General features: G+C 47.9%; 8 protein-coding genes across 8 annotated transcripts; 4 read left to right on the forward strand and 4 right to left on the reverse strand.

Moving 5' to 3' along the window:
* Nucleotides 1-152: 152 nt before the first annotated feature.
* On the reverse strand, nt 153-1539 carry N7479_000744 (putative monooxygenase; the record flags this gene model as incomplete). Its single annotated transcript, XM_057248442.1, has 2 exons — nt 153-1237; nt 1293-1539. The coding sequence occupies 2 exons, from the start codon at nt 1537-1539 to the stop codon at nt 153-155; spliced, it is 1332 nt and encodes a 443-aa protein (XP_057112874.1).
* A 2264-nt stretch (nt 1540-3803) lies between these two features.
* N7479_000745 (C-terminal helicase domain-containing protein) lies at nt 3804-4445 on the forward strand (the record flags this gene model as incomplete). Its single annotated transcript, XM_057248443.1, has 1 exon — nt 3804-4445. One exon carries the CDS (start codon nt 3804-3806, stop codon nt 4443-4445), a length of 642 nt encoding a protein of 213 aa, XP_057112875.1.
* A 333-nt stretch (nt 4446-4778) lies between these two features.
* On the reverse strand, nt 4779-5977 carry N7479_000746 (uncharacterized protein; the record flags this gene model as incomplete). Its single annotated transcript, XM_057248444.1, has 2 exons — nt 4779-5525; nt 5582-5977. 2 exons carry the CDS (start codon nt 5975-5977, stop codon nt 4779-4781), a joined length of 1143 nt encoding a protein of 380 aa, XP_057112876.1.
* A 1600-nt stretch (nt 5978-7577) lies between these two features.
* On the forward strand, nt 7578-9254 carry N7479_000747 (uncharacterized protein; the record flags this gene model as incomplete). Its single annotated transcript, XM_057248445.1, has 1 exon — nt 7578-9254. One exon carries the CDS (start codon nt 7578-7580, stop codon nt 9252-9254), a length of 1677 nt encoding a protein of 558 aa, XP_057112877.1.
* A 1190-nt stretch (nt 9255-10444) lies between these two features.
* N7479_000748 (putative cellobiose dehydrogenase) lies at nt 10445-12135 on the reverse strand (the record flags this gene model as incomplete). Its single annotated transcript, XM_057248446.1, has 2 exons — nt 10445-10549; nt 10606-12135. 2 exons carry the CDS (start codon nt 12133-12135, stop codon nt 10445-10447), a joined length of 1635 nt encoding a protein of 544 aa, XP_057112878.1.
* A 1852-nt stretch (nt 12136-13987) lies between these two features.
* On the forward strand, nt 13988-14959 carry N7479_000749 (uncharacterized protein; the record flags this gene model as incomplete). The annotated part of the gene is made up of 1 exon (XM_057248447.1): nt 13988-14959. One exon carries the CDS (start codon nt 13988-13990, stop codon nt 14957-14959), a length of 972 nt encoding a protein of 323 aa, XP_057112879.1.
* Nucleotides 14960-16281: 1322 nt separating this feature from the next.
* Nucleotides 16282-17657, forward strand: N7479_000750 (3-hydroxyacyl-CoA dehydrogenase family protein; the record flags this gene model as incomplete). Its single annotated transcript, XM_057248448.1, has 7 exons — nt 16282-16359; nt 16416-16601; nt 16656-16821; nt 16874-16894; nt 16960-17086; nt 17143-17427; nt 17537-17657. 7 exons carry the CDS (start codon nt 16282-16284, stop codon nt 17655-17657), a joined length of 984 nt encoding a protein of 327 aa, XP_057112880.1.
* Nucleotides 17658-17904: 247 nt separating this feature from the next.
* N7479_000751 (uncharacterized protein) lies at nt 17905-21887 on the reverse strand (the record flags this gene model as incomplete). Its single annotated transcript, XM_057248449.1, has 2 exons — nt 17905-18979; nt 19033-21887. 2 exons carry the CDS (start codon nt 21885-21887, stop codon nt 17905-17907), a joined length of 3930 nt encoding a protein of 1309 aa, XP_057112881.1.
* Nucleotides 21888-22146: the final 259 nt, after the last annotated feature.

Raw genomic sequence — 22146 nt, forward strand, 5'->3', positions numbered from 1 at the left:
GTATCATATGCTTCAAGGAAAGGGAAAGCAAAACTGGTTGGAGTTGTCATGATAGTATCATTTCTTTTGACGTGTAGTTCGAAGGCCATATGTATACAAAAAGGAAATATCAACATGCAAAAAAGGATATGCTAGTGTAAGAAAAAAAATACTTACATCTGCGAGAAGTATTCATCGAAATTATCCGCGGCGATCTTAGTGCAGTCAAAGCCATAGATCTCACGCTGTACATCGGCATCGGCCCACTTATCAGGCACGGGTCCCTTGCCCGCGCGGAGGGCAGCAAACTGCTTGTCACGTTCCTCCTTAGCAGCACCCTCACCCAAGTGCAGGGCACGACCAGAAGCGGTAGCCATCTCGACCAAAGCCTCAGCGCGGCTCTTGCGGACCTTCTCGTAAACGCGGAGGGCCTTATTGATAGACTCGGGGGTGGTATCGGGGAGTTTGGAGAGAACCACTCCGAGAACGGCTCCATCCTCAATAGCCTGTGCAGCACCCTGAGCCAGGTGAGGCAGGGTAGGGTGGCAAGCATCACCAACCAAGGCAACGGAATCGTGAACCCAAGTGGGGAGCGGGTCGTGGACACGCAGCTTCCACTCGCAGACCTCGCCTTCGGGAACGTAGTTTAACATTCGCTGAACCATGGGGCAGAAGTCAGCGAAGACGCTCATCATGGCAGGCTTGGAGCCCTTGGTGGTGTAGGTAGCGTTTGTGGCGGCTGCGAAATTGGTGTCGGGCTGGGTGGTGGAAAGATTGTAGATGGTATTGTTGGAGACGGCGTAGGCAATAATGTGACGCTTTGCGCCAATCCAGCGTGTCACACGGTTGCTATTGATGAGGGCCAAAAGCTCGGGATCGTCCTTGATCTGATCTTTGTGAATCATGATACGATAGGCAGCCTGATGGGTGTCTTTTACACCAACGTCGACCCCCAATCGCTTCAGCATCTCCACACGGGTGACACTCTTAATACCGTCCGCAGCGAGAAGCAAATCGCACTCAACCTTGAACGGAGCAGCTCCCTCCGCGCGAGGCTTAGCTGTGAATGATGGCCGAGGGCCAAAGTCCACGTTATCTGCGTTGGTTCCGAAATGGAACTTGATTGTGGAGTGATGTTTGCAGCCCTCGTATAGTCCATTGGCTAATGATGCACGATGGCCAACCATGTGCTTATATCCGTATGTCTGTTCAATGTATTGCAGGTCCACATGTGCGTGCTCAGTGTCCGTTGCGCCATCTGCAAACACAAATTAGATCACGGTAAATTGTTTGATTAGTATACCGCAACATACCTCGCACTGATGTATCCTCAATATTCACAGCCTCGGCCTCAATACCCTTCCAGACACCGAGTCCATCCAAAACGCGGGCCATGTTTGGCGCCAATTGAATACCAGCGCCGACAAAGCCGAGGTCGCTGGCATTTTCGTAAACATCAATGTTCTTGAATCCCTGTTTAGCCAGAGCCAAAGCGCAAGTCAGACCGCCCATGCCTGCGCCCAGAATGGCGATTTGTAAGTCTTGAGGAGCTTTCGCCATGTTATCGGAGGTATGCGGGGAGATATATACGTGATGGGTATTAACACGACAAGGGATAGGAATATCTAAAATATGTCAAATGAAAGAGAGAACAAAATGGCACGACGAACGTCTTTTAAAAAGAGAATCTTCAACAGTGCAATGCCCGAGTGATGCTGCCGACCATATTTTGCGTTTGGCTTCATGACCACGGCGGAGTAAATCTTTCCCGCTTCTCCCACATTCTCCCCACACGTCCATGTCAATAGGGTTGGAGGGGCTCGCACGGCCTGGGGATGTCATCATTTCCTGCTTGGACTTTATCCGGGAAATTCGAGCACGGAAGTGAGTGGGAGACTACTATCAAGCTTAGGTGTAGCTAGCTCATCCTCGCACTGCAGGGTATGTCCTGGCCATTAAGGAATCTTAGACCACCTTACCTTTTTTTTCTTTGGTTTTTCTCAACTTACCCCGAACGACTTGATCTGTATGGAATCGTAGATTGCCATTTCATATTCTCAGCTCTGAGTTCCCCATGATAATGCAGCAAATATCACAGCTGATCGTCCGAAGCTTCCCCACAGTTTTTCAGTCCGGACTTCCCCCGGTGAAGCCGCGAATCTTGCGGAGCAAGTCTGGTTGCTGCGGCTTCAAACTGCCGACGATTTAATGTACTGTGAGCTCAGGGATGAGTTCAGTATTAATCACGGGGCCAATACTCTTGTCCACTCTCAGGTTTGAGCACCTCGATAATAAACATGATGAGATTTGACGGGAATAGCCATCTGGGATCAAAAGTTGCACATTTCATCGAGCCCATCTAGGGTCAACTAGAACTTTGATACCATAGCTCATTATCATTGGAAGTAAAAAGAAAGTATCTATCGACATAGCAAAATCGCATCGCAAGGAGACTCAAAAGCCCACATGTTCAGCCAATCAGGGACAAGCCCTTGAATGTTCCATATTAGGAATAGCGTATATTGAAGTATGCAACAGGCACAGTGTACATGGGACTTCTAAGATGAATGTTTCTAGTCATTCATTGTAAGTTGAAACATAATAAAATATTATAAAATCGTTGACTAGTTAATTAGGGGGAACAATATTCGTTCATCAAAAATAACAAGGTGGTTTGTATTCACAGAATAGAAAAAGGGCAATCAAACGGGGATGCTAAACTAGAGCGTTGATCAAGCTTGTCCTATGATCCTCTTCTTCAATCTTGACTAGTTTAACATTCACTTCTGGCAAATTACTTTTTCATCTAGCTCTCAAATTCTACCTTAGCTCGCCTGAACTTTGCTTCATCTTGAACGGTTGAAGACCGTATTTATATATTTGGATTTATACTATTTATACTGTGACATTGGATAAGTATTCGAAGATCATCTTGGTGGGTCACAAGCCTGACTCTGCTTGGATTTTCACTCCTTCCTCTTTCCTACAAGATAAGATCTTTCTTTATTCGAAACATTTCTTCTCGAAGTATCTTGCAAGATCTGTTGAAAGGAACATATCATCTATCATATCCCCAGAAAGAAAATCAGTAAGCAAAGTCTCTCTTAAAGTTTTGAGCTATCTCAACAAGCTACTCCTAGTGATATACAGCTATGGCGGATAACCATCCTGTGCGTTCCTACAGTGACGAGGAGATGGAAGACCTTACGACCCTTCGTTACCGCAAAAGAAAGCAGACCACAGAGTGAGCCCATATCAATCGCCAGTTGCAGTCGATTCAGCGGTGCTATCCCGACCTCAGGGGTGATCCTAGAAACCTACGACAAATCTACAATCTTTTGATGTGCACTCTTAGTCAAGCCGTCGATGTCCTACTCGCGCGACTAGAGGAAATTCAAAGAGAGGACCAACACGACGAAGAGGTGCACAGACGGATCACTTCATGGTCCATCAATAAAATACGAGGTACCTAGCAAGCAGGTCTCTCTAGAAATGAGGCTAACTTTCTAATGCTCTCTAATTATTATAAATAATAAACATCAGGTAAGCGAGGTGTCTCTTTCACTGAATACTAGTTAACCAAGTTAATTAGGCAAATTAAGCCCGATCAACTGCCCTATGTGTTTGCAGCTATTAGAGAAACTATGGACAAAAGCGTGGCTATTTTGAACGTTAGGTAGAGAATTTATGAAGTTGAAGAATAGAAGGGTGAGCTAACAGATATCGAGGAACAGCAGGCGCGTCAGATCTATTATGGGGTTTACCAGACGGTAGAGCTCGATGAGATCGTTCGACAGCAAGGTCGGGCACAGCAGGGGTTCCGAATGGCTCTGGATAATCTCCGACTTAACCATGTGACGATAGGCGATTGGCGCCTACTGGTAACCCGAGTCCGGTCCGTTATGGCTCCAGCAGATATAGCTCGTCTCGGCGCAGCATTATATATCTATCCTGCCAAGGATGCAGTAGGCGACTATAACCACACCAGGCTACGGGACCTCAACGCACCGGTAATCTGTGTCACCGCGGTCAATTCGGGCCATTCGCAGGCTAAGGATATACCGACAGACCTCGCAGGAAACCTCGCCCTGTGTCTAGAGCTCGCAATTGGTACTCGAGTAATATTACTACAGAATATCTGGACCCAATTTCCGCTGGCTGTAGCGTATACGGTCACCGTCCACAAGTCTCAGGGGACATCGGTCACCGAGGCAGTGTTAGATCTCAGCCGCCAGGACTTCTCGGCTGGCCTATCATACGTGGCGATATCTCGGATACGGTCGATCGAAGGCCTTCTGTTCGAGACTCCCTTCGACTTCGAGCGCTTTAAACCGAAGCATCACCAGATATTTGCTATGCGCGCCGCAGATCACACTCGCCGGCGGAATCAGCTCCTAACTGGCTGGTCGTTCAGGCTCTTAGTTCCTTATCGTTGCTATTCTCAAATCGATGCTGCTGATCAATAGGGCATTATTGTCTCTTTCTAAGTTTGTTTCTCTTCTTATTTTTGAAGTTTCGCCTCTAATTATAAGCGGTTTCCTAGGTCTATTTATTTAAATCACTCAGTGGAGATAAATAGGCATTCACAGCGTCCGAATTATTCCAGACTAATAAACTATTTACAGCATAAAACTACACATATAAACAATAGATCTACAATGCATCTCAGAGAACCCCAGATCTGTCTTTTTATTATAAAAATGGGTTGTATAACATGAATCATACTCGAAAGGCTAGATCAGAAGTAATAAATCACACCAAAAGCTCTCAACCTCAAGCTGTAATACAACCTTGGAACATTATTCAGGTATGTAACACTCCATAGAGAGGAACTTCGGTGTATCAAATTTGCCCCGATTCCGACAAGACTTGACGTACTTGAGGTCAATCCCATAAGAATTATCGTACCCACCAGCATGATTGCAGTCTTTAGCATTGGATACAGTGCAGAGACCTCCCTGAACTATCCAGGATTGGGGCGACTCAAGGGTGCCGGCATCACAATTAGTGTTAGAGTCGCCACCGTTTGTAAACCATTTGCAGAAAACACCCGTGTCTGTGTACTTGCTACTCAGACCTCCGTGCAGGTTCAGACAGGAAGTATTCAAGTAACCCACATTGTGTCCTTGGAGTACGTAGTAGTCACCAGTGCAGTCTTTCTTGCTGTACATTGTGAGTGACCATAGACTAACAGTTGGGGCTTGGCTGGTGCTAGTGCTTGATTTTGTTTGGGATGATTCGTTTGACTTCGTCGTCGATGCGGTTTTGCTGGTGGATGTAGTCCTAGTGGTCGTGGTGGTTGATGTAGCTTTAGGGGTAGACTTGATTGTACTGGTCGATATGGTGTTGCTAATAGATGATGTCTTGCTACTAGTCACAGGTTTCTGAACAGATTTGCTTGTGCTAGTGCTAGTAGATGCGGTTGTCTGTTTCGATGTTGTCCATTCAGTGGAATGGGTGCCGGTGGATATAGATGATGGTATAGTGGCATAAGCCACAGAAGTACAAAAATCCGAAGTGGTTCCACAAAGACCCCAAGAAGAGCACTGCTCAAATATTAGGTTTCAAAGCCCAGAGTCGAATTTTCAACATTTCAACTCACACATTTATTAGCCGCACACGGATTCAAAGACCCCAGCTCGGACCAGTTAGCAGGGCGCATTGCTCCAGGAACCTGGGGGCCACAAATAGCATTTGGAAGCGCAACTGGCATCATAGGCTCTCCAGCACTAAGGCAGATGAAAGTACCTTGCGGTATCTGTCCGCATTCAGACCATGCCCAGGATCGAGCATTATAGGTTTCGATATCGGCCGTGGTGATAGAGTGTGCTTGAGCAATCGTAGAACAGGTTTCGCCAGCCTGAACAACATACTTGTAGCAGATACCGTCACTGCTTGCTTGAGGTGCAACGGTAACAGCTGCACCTAACGTGGCTGTCGGAGCGACAGAGAGGATGCCGAGGAGAGCAACGAGGTTGCTAAGGCCGAAGCACGCCATCATCTATGGAAGTTTTTGAAAGCGCAGTTTTCTCTTCAAAGGAAGGAGGGTCCAGCCTTATGTGTTCAAAGAGGTGGAAATGCGCCTTAATGCCAAGGATAGGTACATTATTGAAGGTGATATCGCCGTGGATGAGCGAGCGCTCTGTGAAAGAATCAAGATGACATTCCAGGGATATGAGTCCGGCACTAGAACAAATTGTAGAAAGGCAGCGCATCCGAAGGTTGATATCCCGGTTGTTTTCTTTATCTTCTCGCTGCTAACTACATAGCCTTCCTGTGTTGTTTGAGGACGGCTTTGTCTAAACTCCCTTCAATGACAGCAGAAATAGGTTTATTTGGTTCCAGGATGGGAAGAGTGGACACCAAGTCGTTTCTTTGTAAATGCTCAGGGCCAAATAATATTTGAAATAGAGAAAAAGGAAAGAGGTCGAGGGCGGGATATTTTATGAGCTCAGCAACAAAGAAAGTGCTAAGAAAATGTCATATCGGGTTTTTGGGAGATGTTTAATAGACTGAGTAATATGGGCTGGCTAATTAACCTTGTATTAGCTTAACACGAAAAGTCGCTGTCGCCTACGAAAAATGATCGGGTGGTCCCTATATCGTGAATTTCAATGACTTTTTGACGAGTGAAGTATTCCAATCTCACCTGTATATGACTTTCATGGCCTATCACAAAATTGATAGAGGAACCTGATCAAAGTGCCTGATATAAGGTGAGATGCGATTTACGGATTGCAGAAATTGAATTTAGTCTAGGATTTGATAATTTAACCTTAAAGAATGTCAGAATATCATAGCCACTTACTGCGTGGTACTTTGATGTCCCAGTTTACAACAACATTAAATGTGGTGCGTCTTAGGTTCCGCACAAATGATGATTCCGATATCGATGGGCCAGGAGTTGGATGATCTAACTGCTAAGCGCATCTAGACTCTAATTTTCAACCCATTAAAGCCCAACTACTCCTAGATCAATAGGGCTTTACTGCCAACACTAACAATGAAGACTTTGTGTATGAATTCGAGAACCTTGGCTGTCAGGAAGTTCCCAGATCGAGGATCCCCCACTCATATGCTCACCGGCAAGTGACCTGCAGGGTTATTGCAGATACTGTGGATGTTACAGAGTTCAAACTTCGCTCGACAACGTTGTGGGATAACCATTTCTTGCGGCCTTGTAAGCTCAGTACGATTGTCCTTTAGGGAGATGAGCTACAGAACGAGGAACTCTTTCAACGTCTGAGGGGAGGGAGGGACACTTGATAAATCAGTACGTAGGAAATTTCTGGAGAGAACTAGTTAGCAAGAAGAATGAATGTCATAGTTAGAGGTAGCCACGTATTTGTCTACTGGGCGTTATGGACCCACTAAGCTCGGCAAAATGAGACCCGAATAGCGACTAGCCATAGTTTATCTTCTAGCGCCGGGCTGAGCTACCAAAAGTCCGATAGCGGCGAATTGATGACGCGGCTTTATAGTATACTGTAGGCTTATCATATATGAAGCTTGTTCCGCGTGGGCCGATTTGCGATCTGATAAGAATTTCCAAGTCCATTTCTTCCCATTTCTTCTACCGGGGTTGTCTCTCTTCCAGAATGCGATCACCATCGCTCCTCCCGATATTCGGGGTTCTAAGCTTATCTAGTGCCCTCTCAACAACTTCGAACAATGTGCCGATCGAAAATGCAAATCACATTTTCAACGTGATCCAAGACTCAATGCGCCAGTGGGGATCGTCTCTACACCACAATGGTGTTTCGTTCTTCCTAGCGCATGTTCCCGCCGGTACACAGTTCTACCACGGAACCTCCAAGGACAGCCCGGTGAATGGCACCGAGTGGTTGGCGTTTGAGCCTGAACATGCTATGGTCTTCGCCCGGCCGCAACGCGGCCCCCCACCACACCCACCACCACCAGAAGATGATCATACCGAACAACAGGATGAAGGCCATGGTGAGCTACGGAAGCGGAGATATCATGACAGAGATGAGAGACATCATGGCCCGCTGGCTGACCACCCGCTAAAGATATTCGATAAGAATGAGGCAGGGTATTTGCATACATACATTGCAGCCAAGGATCTCCGTCTTTTGTATCTTGACGGTATGTCTGCTGCCAAGACATCGAAGGGCACGCTCGATTCTCAGGACACAGTCTTGTTCAACGGCTCGTTCAGAGATCCTCCGAGTCGGGGCGGGGAGAGCGAACGCGCCAGGCTGGCCTGCGAGATGGCCGACAAGGAATGGGAGGGTCGCATTGACGGTGTGCTGCGCATGGAAGCTGGCTTTGAGATTATCCTGTGTCACTTTGAGCGCGATCTAACTCCTGTGCGAATCACCCAGGCTAAGCAACGCACTGAGGAGCCGCATGGACCTAGGGGTAGCCGCAAACATAGTGACCGGGATGGTCCTCGCAAACAGGGTGATGACAAGCACCACGAGGGTCATAGCCTACGAAAGGAGGATGATGAAAAACGACACGGCCCCGGTGGGCCCGGTGGTCCTGGAGGACCACCCCGCGGCGGACCTGGAGGCGGCCCGAACTCGTCGCAATGGATGCGCGCAATCACCGCGCGCTACAACGGAATCGGCGGAAACCGAGTTTCGCTGAACTTCAACCACTTCGTCACAGCCTTCTCCCACAACGTAGATCTCTTCCAAGAAAATTCAACCCTGCCCCGACTTGCCAACCTCTCTTCTGAGGAGCGCGCCACCATCCGTGCCGAAGTCTCGAATATGGTCATGACATATGATCCTGCCGAAGCCTCCGAGGACTGGCAGAAGATTACAGATATGATCGTGACTCGGTACAACAAGGAGCTGACATACTTTTCTTCCGGTAACATTGATACAGTTGAGCGCCTGCAGTCCGAGATCGAGCGTGTTCTGTCCCCATTCATTGATTACAGTGATCGGGATGATGCCGCTGAGATCGAGCGTTGTGCAACCCAGTTCTTACCGCCTTTTGCTTTGGAAAGTGGGAATATTGCAGCTCGCGCTGTTCATGGTGTTGCTCACAATATTTGCTCGGCCTTAGTTGAGGCTGGGAAGGAGCAGGACCTTGAGTCTGCGGTGAAGGTTGTTCGGAATGTCATTGGATATCTTGATTGGACGACGTGGAAGAAGTGCCAGAATTGCGCGGCGAACGAGATTTGTGTCGTGCCTATTTGGCCCATGGGTACGGTCGAGGACTATAATAACCCTAAGTGCAAAGATGCATCAAATCCTTATGATCAGGATGGAGAGAGTTACTGGGGTGGAATGCACCGCTGAGTAGTTTCCTGTGTATCACCAGTCCTCTTCGGTCCGGTTTTTGGATACGCTTACAGCTAGACTTGTAATTTAATTGGCCTAATTTAGACATATAGAACATTTATCGAGGGTACATACAGTATGCAGAATATAATAATCACCAAGAGGGGGGGGAATGTACAAGGGAGACCACTCTATTCGTCATTATTGCATGCGCTAATTCCAAGGCAAAACACGAGCTCATATTCCCTTTTAGTTCCGCCATAGCTTCAGAAGAGGCCCATCTTCATTGGCCACTTTGCAGATCATTCACACTAGCTCGAGAGCAAAGCTGGGGAGAGTTCTCATTCTAACTCTCAGGGTGAGGCCAAGCCATCGTTGATATCCTCGTGGTTATTGGACAAATACAGCTCATTTTTCAGTCAGGGAATCTCTTAATCGTGGCACGAAAGAAGTATCTCCATTGTAGAGATACATTTGCCCACACATTCTGTTTAGCCTTAAAATTACTCTATACCCCAAAACACTATGGTAATGAAGGCACCGAGCCCAAATTCACCAGGACTTGTTGTTGATAGCATTGTAGGCAGCAAACCTTAGAAGTCAAGCCAGAATCGACACGACTAGCATCAACCTTGATAATCGCAATCGCCACTGATTGGGTCGTCCCCTGCGCTAGGTTCATTTGAGATCAGCAGTCCGTCTGCCAGAAGAAATTGTCTGCAGAAGGTTAAACTCCACGTGAGCAACATCAACGCGCAATTTCAGTCCTCCACGGTGGGTGGCAATGTCAAATAGTCCAGTAGACCTCTTGGCAACATGGATGTAGATAATTACTTCTCTGTACATATGAAGTAGTCACCACAATTTAAACATTGCAAATCCCCAGCCGTTGAGTTTCGTAGTTTAAACTCGGAATGGGTACGAGGAACTCGCGAAAAGAGTATGTTTTTCGTCATTTTTTAACGTAAAACAGGATACTCCGTGTTATATTTCTCTACTAAGATTTGAAGCACCTAGGTCGGGCCGATCCTCCTCGATGTTGCATCAAACATAAAGATGAAGTATAACCTAATTCAATGTATATTGAATATCAATTCAAAAATGAAATTCCTCATTCTATCGTGAGATATAAGTTTGTGCAGATATTCACGACCGTGCGAATTCTCAAGCTTCGCTGTTGGCATATTTCCTCAGTAACGGCTAACAACTTAGTTGGACAAAATCTTAGCAGCAGCGGCTTCAGCAACAATCATGACAGCGGTTTGGATGTTACCAGTCGGGAGGTCGGGATGGATACTGGCATCAACAATGAACTAAAAAAAGGATTAGCATCATATTTCGAGAAAACGAACTATTCTGGGCCACGTACCAAATTATCCATTCCATAAACCTTGGTATTGGTATCGACAACGGAAGTGCCGTTCTTACGGCCATCATCCGTACCCATCTTCGCAGTTGTGGTGTAGTGTGTACCGGGCGTTTGAGACTTCAAGATGGCCGAGACATTGGTGTAAGTCTCAAGCTTGAAACCGGTGGAGGGGGCAGTGATCTCCTTGACCATCTTCTGAATAAAAAAGCGGGCAGCCTTCCGGTCAGCAGCGGTCTGAAGGTAGGGCGACTTCTCAATGACAGTCTTTCCGCTGGTATCAAGACCCAGGACACCGGATGAGGTAAGGCCGTGGGTCATGTATGTGGTTATGGTTACCACGCCCTCATCAGTAGGCGCGCACGAGCCCTGGTAGTACTGGGTGTGACCATCAATTTCCTCTGAGGTGAAGAAGATCATGCGGTGCTTGCCCTGGGTCAGGACTCCGCTGTGCTTGCCGTAGAGGGAGATGTCACGAGAGGCACTTCCATTAAGCGCACCATCGTAGTCAATAAGACCGAATGAGGCGTTGGTGTTAAAGACGATCGAGAAAATGGGGTGGTCCTTGAGGCCAACACCGACAGGAAGATTAATCCACTGAGTCTTGGGAGGAACGGCAACACCGCTCTTCTTCGCAGTCTCGATCTTGGCATTGGTGCCAATACCAGAGTTCCACAATAGACGAGGAGTAGACAAAGCGCCGGCAGCAAGCACTACGCGACCGTGAGGAGCAACAGTGATGATCTGGGAGCGGCCCGAAGCAGTCTGAACCTCGACGCCAATGACCTGGCTACCTGAACGGACCAAGCGAATGACTTTTGTTCGGAGAGCAAGGTGGAAGTTGTCTAGCTTGGCGGCAGCGGGGAGATAGGTGCGAACTGGGCCAGCACGCATTTGGTTCTGCACATTCCAGGCCGGGTGGCTGTAGATCTGGTGCTTCTCATTCGGCTCGGCGATCATATCCACCGACTTCCAACCAAGGCCACTAAAGAACTTAGACAGCACACTGTAAAGACCCTGGTCATATCGCTTGCCGTCGGCAGAGGGCAAGGTGGTTCCGGGGTTACGCTTGTAGAGTCGGTCTGCAGCCGACTCGACATCCTTCCACTTCCAACCCTCGGGCCATTTGTCATCGAAGTCACGGGCTGGCGGGTGAACGAAGACCATGTAGTTGACTGTTACGCCGCCACCGAGCACACAGGCAGCATTGCCAGCAGTGTCGGTGCACATATACTGGTTCCAGACATCGAGCGAGCCAATGTTGGCGGACAGTCCCGGAAGATCGATGGGGGTCAATGAGTGGTTCCATACGAGGGTCTCATTGTTACCGGTGGCTACAGTTGGTCCGACACCTCGTTCAAGGAGCAGAACTTTCTTTCCGGCCTGGGCGAACTTCTCGGCGCTGATGATACCGGAAGGGCCACCACCGACAACAATGTAGTCATAGGTTTGGTTCTTGAAGACGGAGGCGGAGGCAGCCCCTGTAAATACAGAGAGCGCAAGTGCGAGCGAGCTAGCCTGAAAGATCCTCATTGTCTCGTCCACAAATAAATGAGATATCACAAAATCTCGATCTATAAATCTTGTCAGGGAAGGGATTGGCCATTATAACTGTTTCACGACAAGGCCGCCGCACCCGTCCAGACAAGTCCAGTGGGTCAGTTGAATACTTGGCAAGACATGTGAGACCCTTCCAAGGTTGGAACAGGGCGTACTTTGTAGATCTCATTTCATTTCATCTCGTCAAGTGTCCCCGAATAGGTATAGCGCGATCAGATAAGAGATCTAACTTTTCTCAACTATTCTTCATTGTTCCTGAACCAGCCCAAGGTTAACTATTAAGTATCCTTTTCGCCGGAGATTTCTTGATATGAGTTTCTCTCTGAGCATTTAGTCATACAATCATTGTGAAATACGGAAAAGCACAAAGTACACCAGAGTATGTTGTCCCTGAAAGTTAAAACACTTGCTGTTTTGAGAAGTCTCGGACCGAAGAAACATGCCTCCACTTCAACCATATTAGCCTTCTTGTAATTATCTAGGCAAACCAAAACAGTATTGGTTTCCGTTCATTCTTCCGGGAAAGCGTTTGTCCAGCTCTACCACTGACGTAGAGATACTCAACCTCGAGCTTTATGGGGTAAATGTTTCGTGGAAGTTGATTCCTGTATTTTACGGAAAAGGCGTTGAGAATGGCATAAACTTCTCTGCCTCCCTCAGCCACCGTCCCACATAAAATTCTGGAACACTTGCCAAGTGGATAGTGGATATCATGAGAACGCTCTCAGTCCTTACCAAGCATATTGTAAGCAGAATCTCATCAGAGAACCCACTTCAAGTAATCATGCACAATCATCCTGTGAAGTGAAATCAGCCTTTGATGCTATAAGTGTTCCGCATCCAGGCAAGATCGTACTTGCCTAGAACACTGTCTACTCTTTTTTCCACCGATGAAATTTTGACATTTATAATATACTAACCCACACAGAATTGGGCGAGACTATCAAATGTGATCTATGTTGTATATTGTAGAAGGTCTATCCTTTCCTCTCTAGGAACATCCGGTAATAGTATCTACTCCGCAGTACCTCCGACAATAGGCCGAAGGATGAATTTCTTCAAACGGATATCCGGAGTTCTGTAGTTTTATGAAACACATTGTTCATCTCATGTAGTAAGGGGCGAGCCTTTACATAGCCCTGTTACACGATAATATTGGCAAATTGAAAGAGAATCGGGTGGTTTTTTCATAAGTGGCTCTAGTGCATCCACCGGAGCTAGATGGACTATCTAGCTACCATGTGGGAGTTAGAAAGAGCTATCATCCCAAATCCCTAATCTATTCAAGTAAAGCTCAAAAGCATGAGGGCTATAATGTAGGAGCGCTTATAAAATATATAATTCAGTACCTCCGTAGAGAAGTCTTGCCCGGTATTCTCCCATTATATATCTCGCATATGGCTCTTCTCGCTGTACGTCTTCACTAGGGCTTTTCACCTTATCCAACATTCCAACAATTCGACAGGCTTTCTTATGATCCAATTCAATGAGCGACGAGCTAGTTGGAGCTATACACTAAAAGTGCAACATAGAACTTGATGCGCGATGAGGTCATTGTGCTTGTGTTTTGAGTTGAACGAGCGCACAAGCATAACTAGTCCTAAAATATGAATAGAAGTCGAAATAACCCCTCTTCTAATGTATATACAGCAACAATTAAAATATTCAATGTCTCGTAAATTGCATCTTAAATCTGGAAAAGACGGGGAGAACTTGGAGGTGAGGGGAATCAACAAAAGAGTGGGGCCAATCGTTGCGTAGGGCAATCCGCGAAGCTCGACATCTCCCCCTTGTTCAACCAAGATCGCTCTTCTCCAGATACAAAATGTCGGCCTCCCGCATTATACCGGCATCTTCGCGCACTCTCCTACTCACCTTCGACGCGTTCGGTACCCTTTTCCACCCGCGTCTCCCTGTTCCCGAGCAATATGCCGCGACAGCGCACCAATTCGGGTTATCGCGCACTACTATCACCCCCGACAAACTTGAAACCGCATTCCGGGACACCTTTCGTGAGCAGATGCATCGATACCCGAATTACGGTCGCGCGGATGTTCTTCGAGGCCAATACGGGGGCCCGAGGCAGTGGTGGGAGGAGGTGATTAGGGGGAGTTTCGGGCGTGTTTTGTCTACAAAAAATGAGAGCACGCATCCTGGACAGCCCAAAGAGCAAATTCCTGATAGAATGGTGGAAGTTCTACTCGATCGATTTGCTGGTTCTGAGGGGTACGCGCTCTATGACGATGTGCTACCCTTCTTCCATCGACTGCGGAAACTGAAGTCCGCACATAAGTGGTCGTTTGATAGGATCATTGTAGGAGTGGTATCCAACTCGGATGACCGCGTCCCTGCTGTGCTGAAGTCGTTGGGGTTGACAGTTGGTGATATGCGCGCGGACCAGGATCGATCGAGTATGGATCTTCCCGGGTTTGAGAGACGAAATAGCGAAGAAGATGTTGCCGAGGAATATGACGAAGATCGTAAAAACATCAATTATAACCTCGATATTGATATGGTTATTACGAGTTACGAGGCCGGTCAAGAGAAACCTCATCGCTTGATCTTTGACGTGACGAGACGGCAGGCTCTAAAGGTTGCCCGCCCATGGTTGACCAGCAGAACTAAATTCAAATCTGTGCATGTGGGGGATGACTTTGAAAAGGATTATACAGCTGCAAGGGATGCAGGTTGGGAGAGCTACTTGCTTATTCGAAATTCTATTGATCTCAATCCGCCTGAAGCGAAGGAATTCGAAGATCTCCACCAATTGGCAGATAAATTGGAGTGTTTCCCATAAAACCACTTGTCAATAGATGGCAGATGCACAGTTGAACTCGATTAAAGCCAACCATTGACAATTTATGTCGAACCACAAGTCACAAAGGTCCCTAGTCCCTAGGAAGCTGACGTTATTCTGTGCCCGAAATTGCCACAGTGACAACATACAACACTCTTAACAGATCATGAGTCTGTGCTATTGACGCTCGGGCTTCAGCACGGCGCTTCGCTCCCTGAAACACAACGCACATCACTTTTCTCCCTGCCATTGGAGCCTCGTTAGTAGAAACGAGCTTTTGATATAGGCTATGAAAGGGTTTGCTGCGCAATTTCCGCATAGGTTTTCCATTTTTACTAGCACTCAATGCGCAATCTTGAGGCCACAACCTAACACTGTACCGGTCACACAACTACAGGTGGTATCTCCCGAAGACGCTTGCCTGTCGCTTGTTATGATCGATTTCGCTGGATTAATCTGCCGGTTGCTGTTTTGATATGCTCGCATGTACCAACGGAAGTATTTTCTTTTCTCGGACGACCTGGCGACATCAAATCCAGTTGGCAACGGATGTCCGAAGAACCTCGCTCGCGATGGAGTTGACCAACTTTCGTCATGTTTTTCGGTTGGTGCCAATGGCTTTCTAGCCTCATGAACCCATTCATTGCTGCAGAGCACAAAGCAATGGAAAGCACGCATGTCGTGGGCATCCAGCAGTGAGGGCCCCACGGGTAAAACAATCAAAGGTTATACATGGAACAGTTGTGCTGCATACATATGGAGTTTATGCTTTTACCGCCTTTGTATAGATAGGTACATCTAAAAAGCAGTCTAAAAAGAACATTCAAAAACACATCGGAGATTTTTTTCCATTTAATGTCCCTGAGATCCAGTGATCAAAGCCATACATCATTGAGTACAGCCCGGCCGACTATTCTTATTCTATTCATTGCAAAAAGATTGCATATTTACTTTGCAACTCTCCCATTTCGTACAAATCTTCGTCATTGTATTATTTCGGTATTCCTTTTTAGCAGTTTCCTTCGGGTTTCCTCCATTTAAGACAAGGTAGGAAGGAATTAATGAGAATCTATGTACTAATAGGCGGAGCCTTCGTTTTCCGCAACGTGATGTCTTTGTCGGCACCTTTATGTATAACCAATCAAATATCCCGAGGTCCTAGGTACATATGTCGCATACACCCCGCATATCCGCGGCGCGACTCAGAATTCTTGGAATTTTCTTCTTCAAACTTCCGTCAATTGATCCTAGTTTATTGTGCCAAAACATATCATAAGTCTTGAAACTCGACGCGGAGGGTTCACTCTGCTTCAACGGTGAAGATGGAAGGTATTCAAAAGCCACAGGGATCTGTTGTGATCATCGGTGCTGGTACGCAAGGTAGACGTCTTGCGTACATGGTAAGTGATAATATTCAGGACTATGAATATCTGTTTCAAGTGCTAACGTGTCGAAGTGGTCAAGCCGAGGCGGCACTGTCTGTCTGGTAGATCTCCAAGAGCAACAACTCCAAGATGGTCTGAAGTATGTGGAACAACTTCGTGCGGACGATACAGACCATCAAGGAGATTGGGGAAAGGTTGATATTTCTCAGCCCTCTTCCTTGCAATCTATACTGAAAGATGCATGGCTCGTTGTTGAGGTATGACTTAACTTTTACCGATAGGACCAATTGACTGACAGGGCTTGAAACCAGTGTGTGCCGGAGAACTTGGAGCTCAAGCGAAAATTGATCACTCAACTTGATGCGCTTGCACCTGAGGATACGATCATTGCCTCGAACTCGAGTAGCTATGGCATCTTTGAGATTATTGAGGGCATGAGCTTGAAAAACAACAAAAGAGTTATGAGCGCGCACTGCTGTAGGTGACTATCCAATGCTAAATGGAATATATCGCTAACATACTATGTCAGATTGGCCACCAGAGACATCCGGTAATTTCTATCGCTATTTCCAGATTGTATTCTTTTCCTGTTCGATTTGCTAACTTGGGAATCAGCGATTGAAATCATGGGCCACAAGGATAGCGATCCTAAGCTCATTGATCTAGTCTTGAAGCAATGTAAAGAACATGGATTTTCACCTTTCCACGTCAAAAGAGACTCTATCGGCTACATATACAACAGGTGAGTTGTTCCTGTCTCGCTCTTACTGAACTATCAGGCTTACAACAATATTCAAGGATCTGGGCTGCTATCAAGCGAGAGACGCTGCTCACATTGTCCGAAGGCGTTGCCACACCCAAAGAAATCGACGCCATTTTCAAAGACGTCTTGAAGACACCCAAGGGCCCATGTGAACAGATGGATGTTGTTGGTTTAGATGTTGTGTTGGACATTGAGAATCACTACGCCGAATCTCGGAGTGGCATTCCTTCGGGGCCACGGGATTACCTTCGGGATATGATTCAAGGTGGAAGTCTGGGCGTTAAGAATGGCCGAGGATTCTACGACTATGAAGAATTAAAGTAAATATTTTCATAGTTCATAGTATCCACAGTTCCTTCTTATATACTACAATAGTGAAGCTCAATATATCAACAGCCAATCATCTATCTGATTCAACTGTTTCACTAGCATCATTGGTCTAGTGGTAGAATTCGTCGTTGCCATCGACGAGGCCCGTGTTCGATTCACGGATGATGCACTTCTTTTTTTGGTTTTTATGATGTGGAATCCACCGAGGACCCATCAGTAATTTTTCTTCGTTGTGGAGCAAAAAGAACAGATTACTCGAAAGTTGGTTCTTGAAAAGGTAGAGAAATGTGCAATCTAAATCCTTCGTTGAATATGTAGCGGAATCATAATGAACAATACGCCTAATGCCCACAAAATCCTGATGTGACCCTAACCTCGAAAACCAAACCCATTCCATCATAACATAACATAAAAATGCAACGCCGCACCCATGCAGAAAGACTTCACTAATTCCTTGGGGCATCCATTCAATCCCATTGACCCTTATCCAATCCACCCAAACCACCACCAGTATGTTTACCGAGCAACTTGGCAATATTAGAACCCCCGCTGCGCTGCTTGATACGGAGCTCCCTTTCACGCTCACGCTCGCGTGCAGCGGTATACGAGTTGACAGCACCGCCCTTCTTAGGGCCCGAGGCTGCAGCTTTAGAGACACGGCTGGAGGCGTTCGAGCTACTCGAAGATGAGGAGCCAGTCGTAACACGGCGCAGAAGCTGAGGAGGGCGGAATCCAATAGGGCCATCTCCGCCATTGCCACTGTGGAATGCAAGCTTGGAGTTTGAAGGGCCAGAGCTAGTGCCTGTGGCGGAGTTGGAGGATGCTTGTCGGAGGAGTGCAAGGCGGTCGACTACGACTCCGCGCGTGCGGCGTGGGTGGCTGGGTTTGGCGAAGGTATTGTCCGATTGCGATTGGCCATCATCGCCTTGGACTGCTTCGGCGTCGGGAGTGTCTTCGTCTTCTTGCTCGTGTTCTTCATCATCAATAGAAGCGTCGTCCTGGAAGGAGTCGTATTCGGGGGTTTCAGTGAGGAAGGACAACGTTTCACGAATCTCTGCTATGGTAGATGGTTTCCTCGACATTGCACTGGCGGGGGTGCGGCGAAGACGCGGTGGCGGACGGTTGGTTGCATCTTCAGTTGATGGCTCAAGAGGACGCTTTCGGTTCTGACCATCGCTCGTCGCATCATTCGACTGGTCCCCTGAAGTGGGATCCTGTGATGCTTCTCCTTGGGAGCCTTGCTCCTCTTCCTCCAGGAAGTCGATATTGAAGTCATCATCAATTTCACGATCCTCGACGGCCCTGAAGAATGCAGCCTTCTTAGGGTTCTCGGCAATCTCGCCGATCTTCTCGTCTGCAAGGAGAGCGCGGCGCATCTTAGCGAACTCTCGTTGCTTCTCGCGGCGACGTGCTAGGCGCTCATCGTCTGAGTCATTGAGGTCAAAGTCATCATCCGCATTCTTACGGCGACGGAGAGCTCCAGTGGTGATATCTCTCATCAGCTTGGCGACATCTTTCTCGTCACGGTTGCGATCATGGATCCTGTAAGAATGTTAGTATCTTCACATTAATCATGCACCAAAACTATAACATACGCATTAAGTGCGGCAAGTTGCTTTTCATCAACCACCTCGCCACTGTTATCATTGATCATTTGGCGATCAATGGCATTTTCTTCACCATCGCTCTCGTCACTGATACCTCCAAGGCCTGCATATTCATCTTCAGATTCTTCGGCAGCCTCATCGACAATATCCTTCGCCTTGCTGTTTTTCTTGTTGTATTGCGTAGCAGGATTCTTCTTCGCAGCCTTATCCTTCTTCATGATATTGAAGGCATTGGCGTTGATTTCAAAGTCACCTTCATTATCATTCTCGCCGACTTGAGAAAGTTCAGTTGCACGTCCTCGCCGCAACATCTTGCGTTTGCGGTCAGCAATGGGCGACTGAGTTTGACCCACAAGGACGGTGTCGACGGTAGACATGGGTGGGGTACCCTTGAATCTTTTTGCGGGATCAAATGGTGAGAATACAAAGCCCTCGTCCTGGGTTGGGTCAGGCAGCGGGGATTGAGAATACTCGGAGAAGGCATATGGCGCAGGCGACTCTAACACTCGGGTCACGGTTTGCGTGTAGCCCTCCATAAAGTCTTTGTCCTGAGGCTGGGGCTGGCTGTCTGGGACAAGAATCTCTGATTCCTCCTTCCGAAGTTGAGGAACAGACTGACCAGGGTCTGGGAGAGAGAAGGGTATGGTATCAGATTCCGGTTGGGTGTCAGCGCCATTGCTATCCAATGTGGAGGCAAATGCCTGGGTAAGACCTAGGGATGTATCGCCCAGTGTTCCCATGCCAAGGAAATTGGGTCGTTCGACAGACTGCGGCACATAAATCGGCGCTCTTAGAGGCGTTGAAGGTTGTTGTTGTGGTTGGTCTTCATCTTCATCGTCGCTAATCACTCGAGTTCGCCGCTTCCGTCTTGCGGCAGGCACCTCGTCCTCTGCATCTGAAGGAACGGCCTCACTCATGTCGTCATCCGAATCGTCGTCTTCGTCGGCCTCCTGTTCGACGAGGTCCCCACCGTCATTGATGCGCTCGTTTTCTTCCTCCTGGTCATCTTCATCGGCTCCTTCGCCATCCTCAGAGCCGGAAAGCTCGTAGTCATCATCCTCTTCTTCGTCATCATCACCGTTGTCCTTTTTTCTAGCAGCTTTCTCCAGTCGGCGGATTTCGTCTGCCTCTTTGCGTGCTTTGTCAACGAGGTTTTCCATATCATCCTCCATGGCTGCACGCTCTTCGGCTGTTTCAATGACTATTCCCTTAGCCCTGAGCTCTTCGATCCGCTCCCGGCGCTCCTTGGTTGCTTGCTGTCGAGCCCGCCATAACAGACTTGCCGAAAGCTCTGCAGAGTTCATGGAGGTCGTTTTTCGGGTAGGAGATGTTAGATGTGCCAATGCCTTGAGCTTGGTCATAGAGGAATTTTCTTGCAGCTGTCTAGTACGCAGGTTTTCGAACGCTGCAATGCTACGGCATCTGCCAGGGGATGTCACTACCTCAAGATCGCTATCAGAATCGTCTGAATCTTTCTGGCGCGCGGCAACCGCTTTCCTGGAAAGCAGCACGCGGATGGGTGGTTGGGTCAGAGGGCGCGAAACTCTCTTCAATTCGGCACCCTCAGACTTGGGTTCAGGTACAGAGGTCGAGACATCTTGGACTGTAGGGCCCTTTGACAATTCAGGATGCTGGTTTGGCAATAGGAGGTCTTTCGGGGCAGGCAAATATTCAGTGTCAGTATCCATATCCACATCAGCTGCTTGAACTTGGATATGCCCAGAATCAGTGGTCAACTTGGTGGCATCCAAATGGCCAAGAACTGGAGACGTGTGCGGAGTAGCTTTTGTGTGTAGTTTCCCTTCAGAGGAAGTTTGTGATCCGACGGCTGACGATGAGTTTGCCGCGGGCTGCTCGACCGGGGTCTCGGGTTGCATGAAATTGAATTTGGCGAAGAGGCTTTCCTTTGTGATTCTCTTTTTTGTTTGCGCCTGGTGAGCTAGTTGCATGTTACGGCTCATTCGCTGAGTTTCCTGCCTCATCTCATCTAGTGCCTTCTTGCTGGCTTTCCGGGGCTGACGAGCCTTCTGGGAGAGCTTGCTCGCAGAACGCGGGTCATCAGCATCGCTCTCCTCGCCTGAACCAACCTGCGAGCTGAGCTGCTCCAACTGGGCTTTTCGAATGGCCTTCTTTACGGCTGCGGCTTTCTCTCGCTCCTCGCGTTCCTTGCGCTTTTGAGCGACAAGAGACAGGAAACGGGCATTTGCCCTGGGCTTCTTCCCGGCAGCATTTTCTGTATCTTCGTTTTCGGTTCCTGAGTCGTCACGCGCCTCACCTGGAGACGATACAAAGAGGGGAGAGTCGGGTCTTGAACGGGGAGGGGGATGGCTCGTTCTGTTGTCGGACTTGGGAGAGTTGGTTGTGGATTTATGCTTTCTGCTCGGGCCAGCCGTAGGCAAGTCATCATCGCTAGATTCGTCGATGGGAGTGGGTTGTGGTTCTGTCTGCTGGGGTTTCTCGCCCTGTTTTATTTCTGCTCGGAGTGCCTTTGACACGCGGGCAAATGCTGAATTTTCGCCCTGGGGTTCACCTGGTTCAGCATTACCCTGTAAACGGGCAGCCATACGGCCTTTTGGTCGGAAAACCTCATCTGCGCTGTCTGAGTCGTCTTCTGAGTCGTGCAATGGGCCATTTTCACGTGTATCAACAGCCGGCACTGAATCACGCCCTAGGTCAAGTTTTGAGACAGCTTTTGTTGACTTGGCAATTTGAGTGTCATCTTCCGAATCGCTGTCAAATTCCGCCATCATAGCCTTGATCTTCTGACCGGGCGTAATAATGTTCGGCGAGTCTCCCGCGGGCGACACGGAACGCGTCGACCGTGGTGTGGATTGTGAGGACATATCGTGGATATTATGGTGAATTATGGTGGTGTTTAGAAAATATTCTCCATAATGATATCGATTGTACTTAGAGGCGAGCTTTGAGACTTTCAAAGTCCGGAAATTCGAAGTGGACGCCAGGTTCAAGGGCGCATAGTCCGAACGCGATGCGCGTTCCTCGCGTTGCTAGGCCCACACGTGACCTTATCTTATCGCCTAATTATCTTTCAGGTGGACCTCCGTTAATTGGCATCAAATGTTTATTGTCACGGGCAACTAC

The sequence above is a fragment of the Penicillium vulpinum genome, assembly GCF_028829585.1.
Source record: "Penicillium vulpinum strain IBT 29486 chromosome Unknown utg000001l_segment0_segment0, whole genome shotgun sequence".
NCBI lineage: Eukaryota > Fungi > Ascomycota > Eurotiomycetes > Eurotiales > Aspergillaceae > Penicillium > Penicillium vulpinum.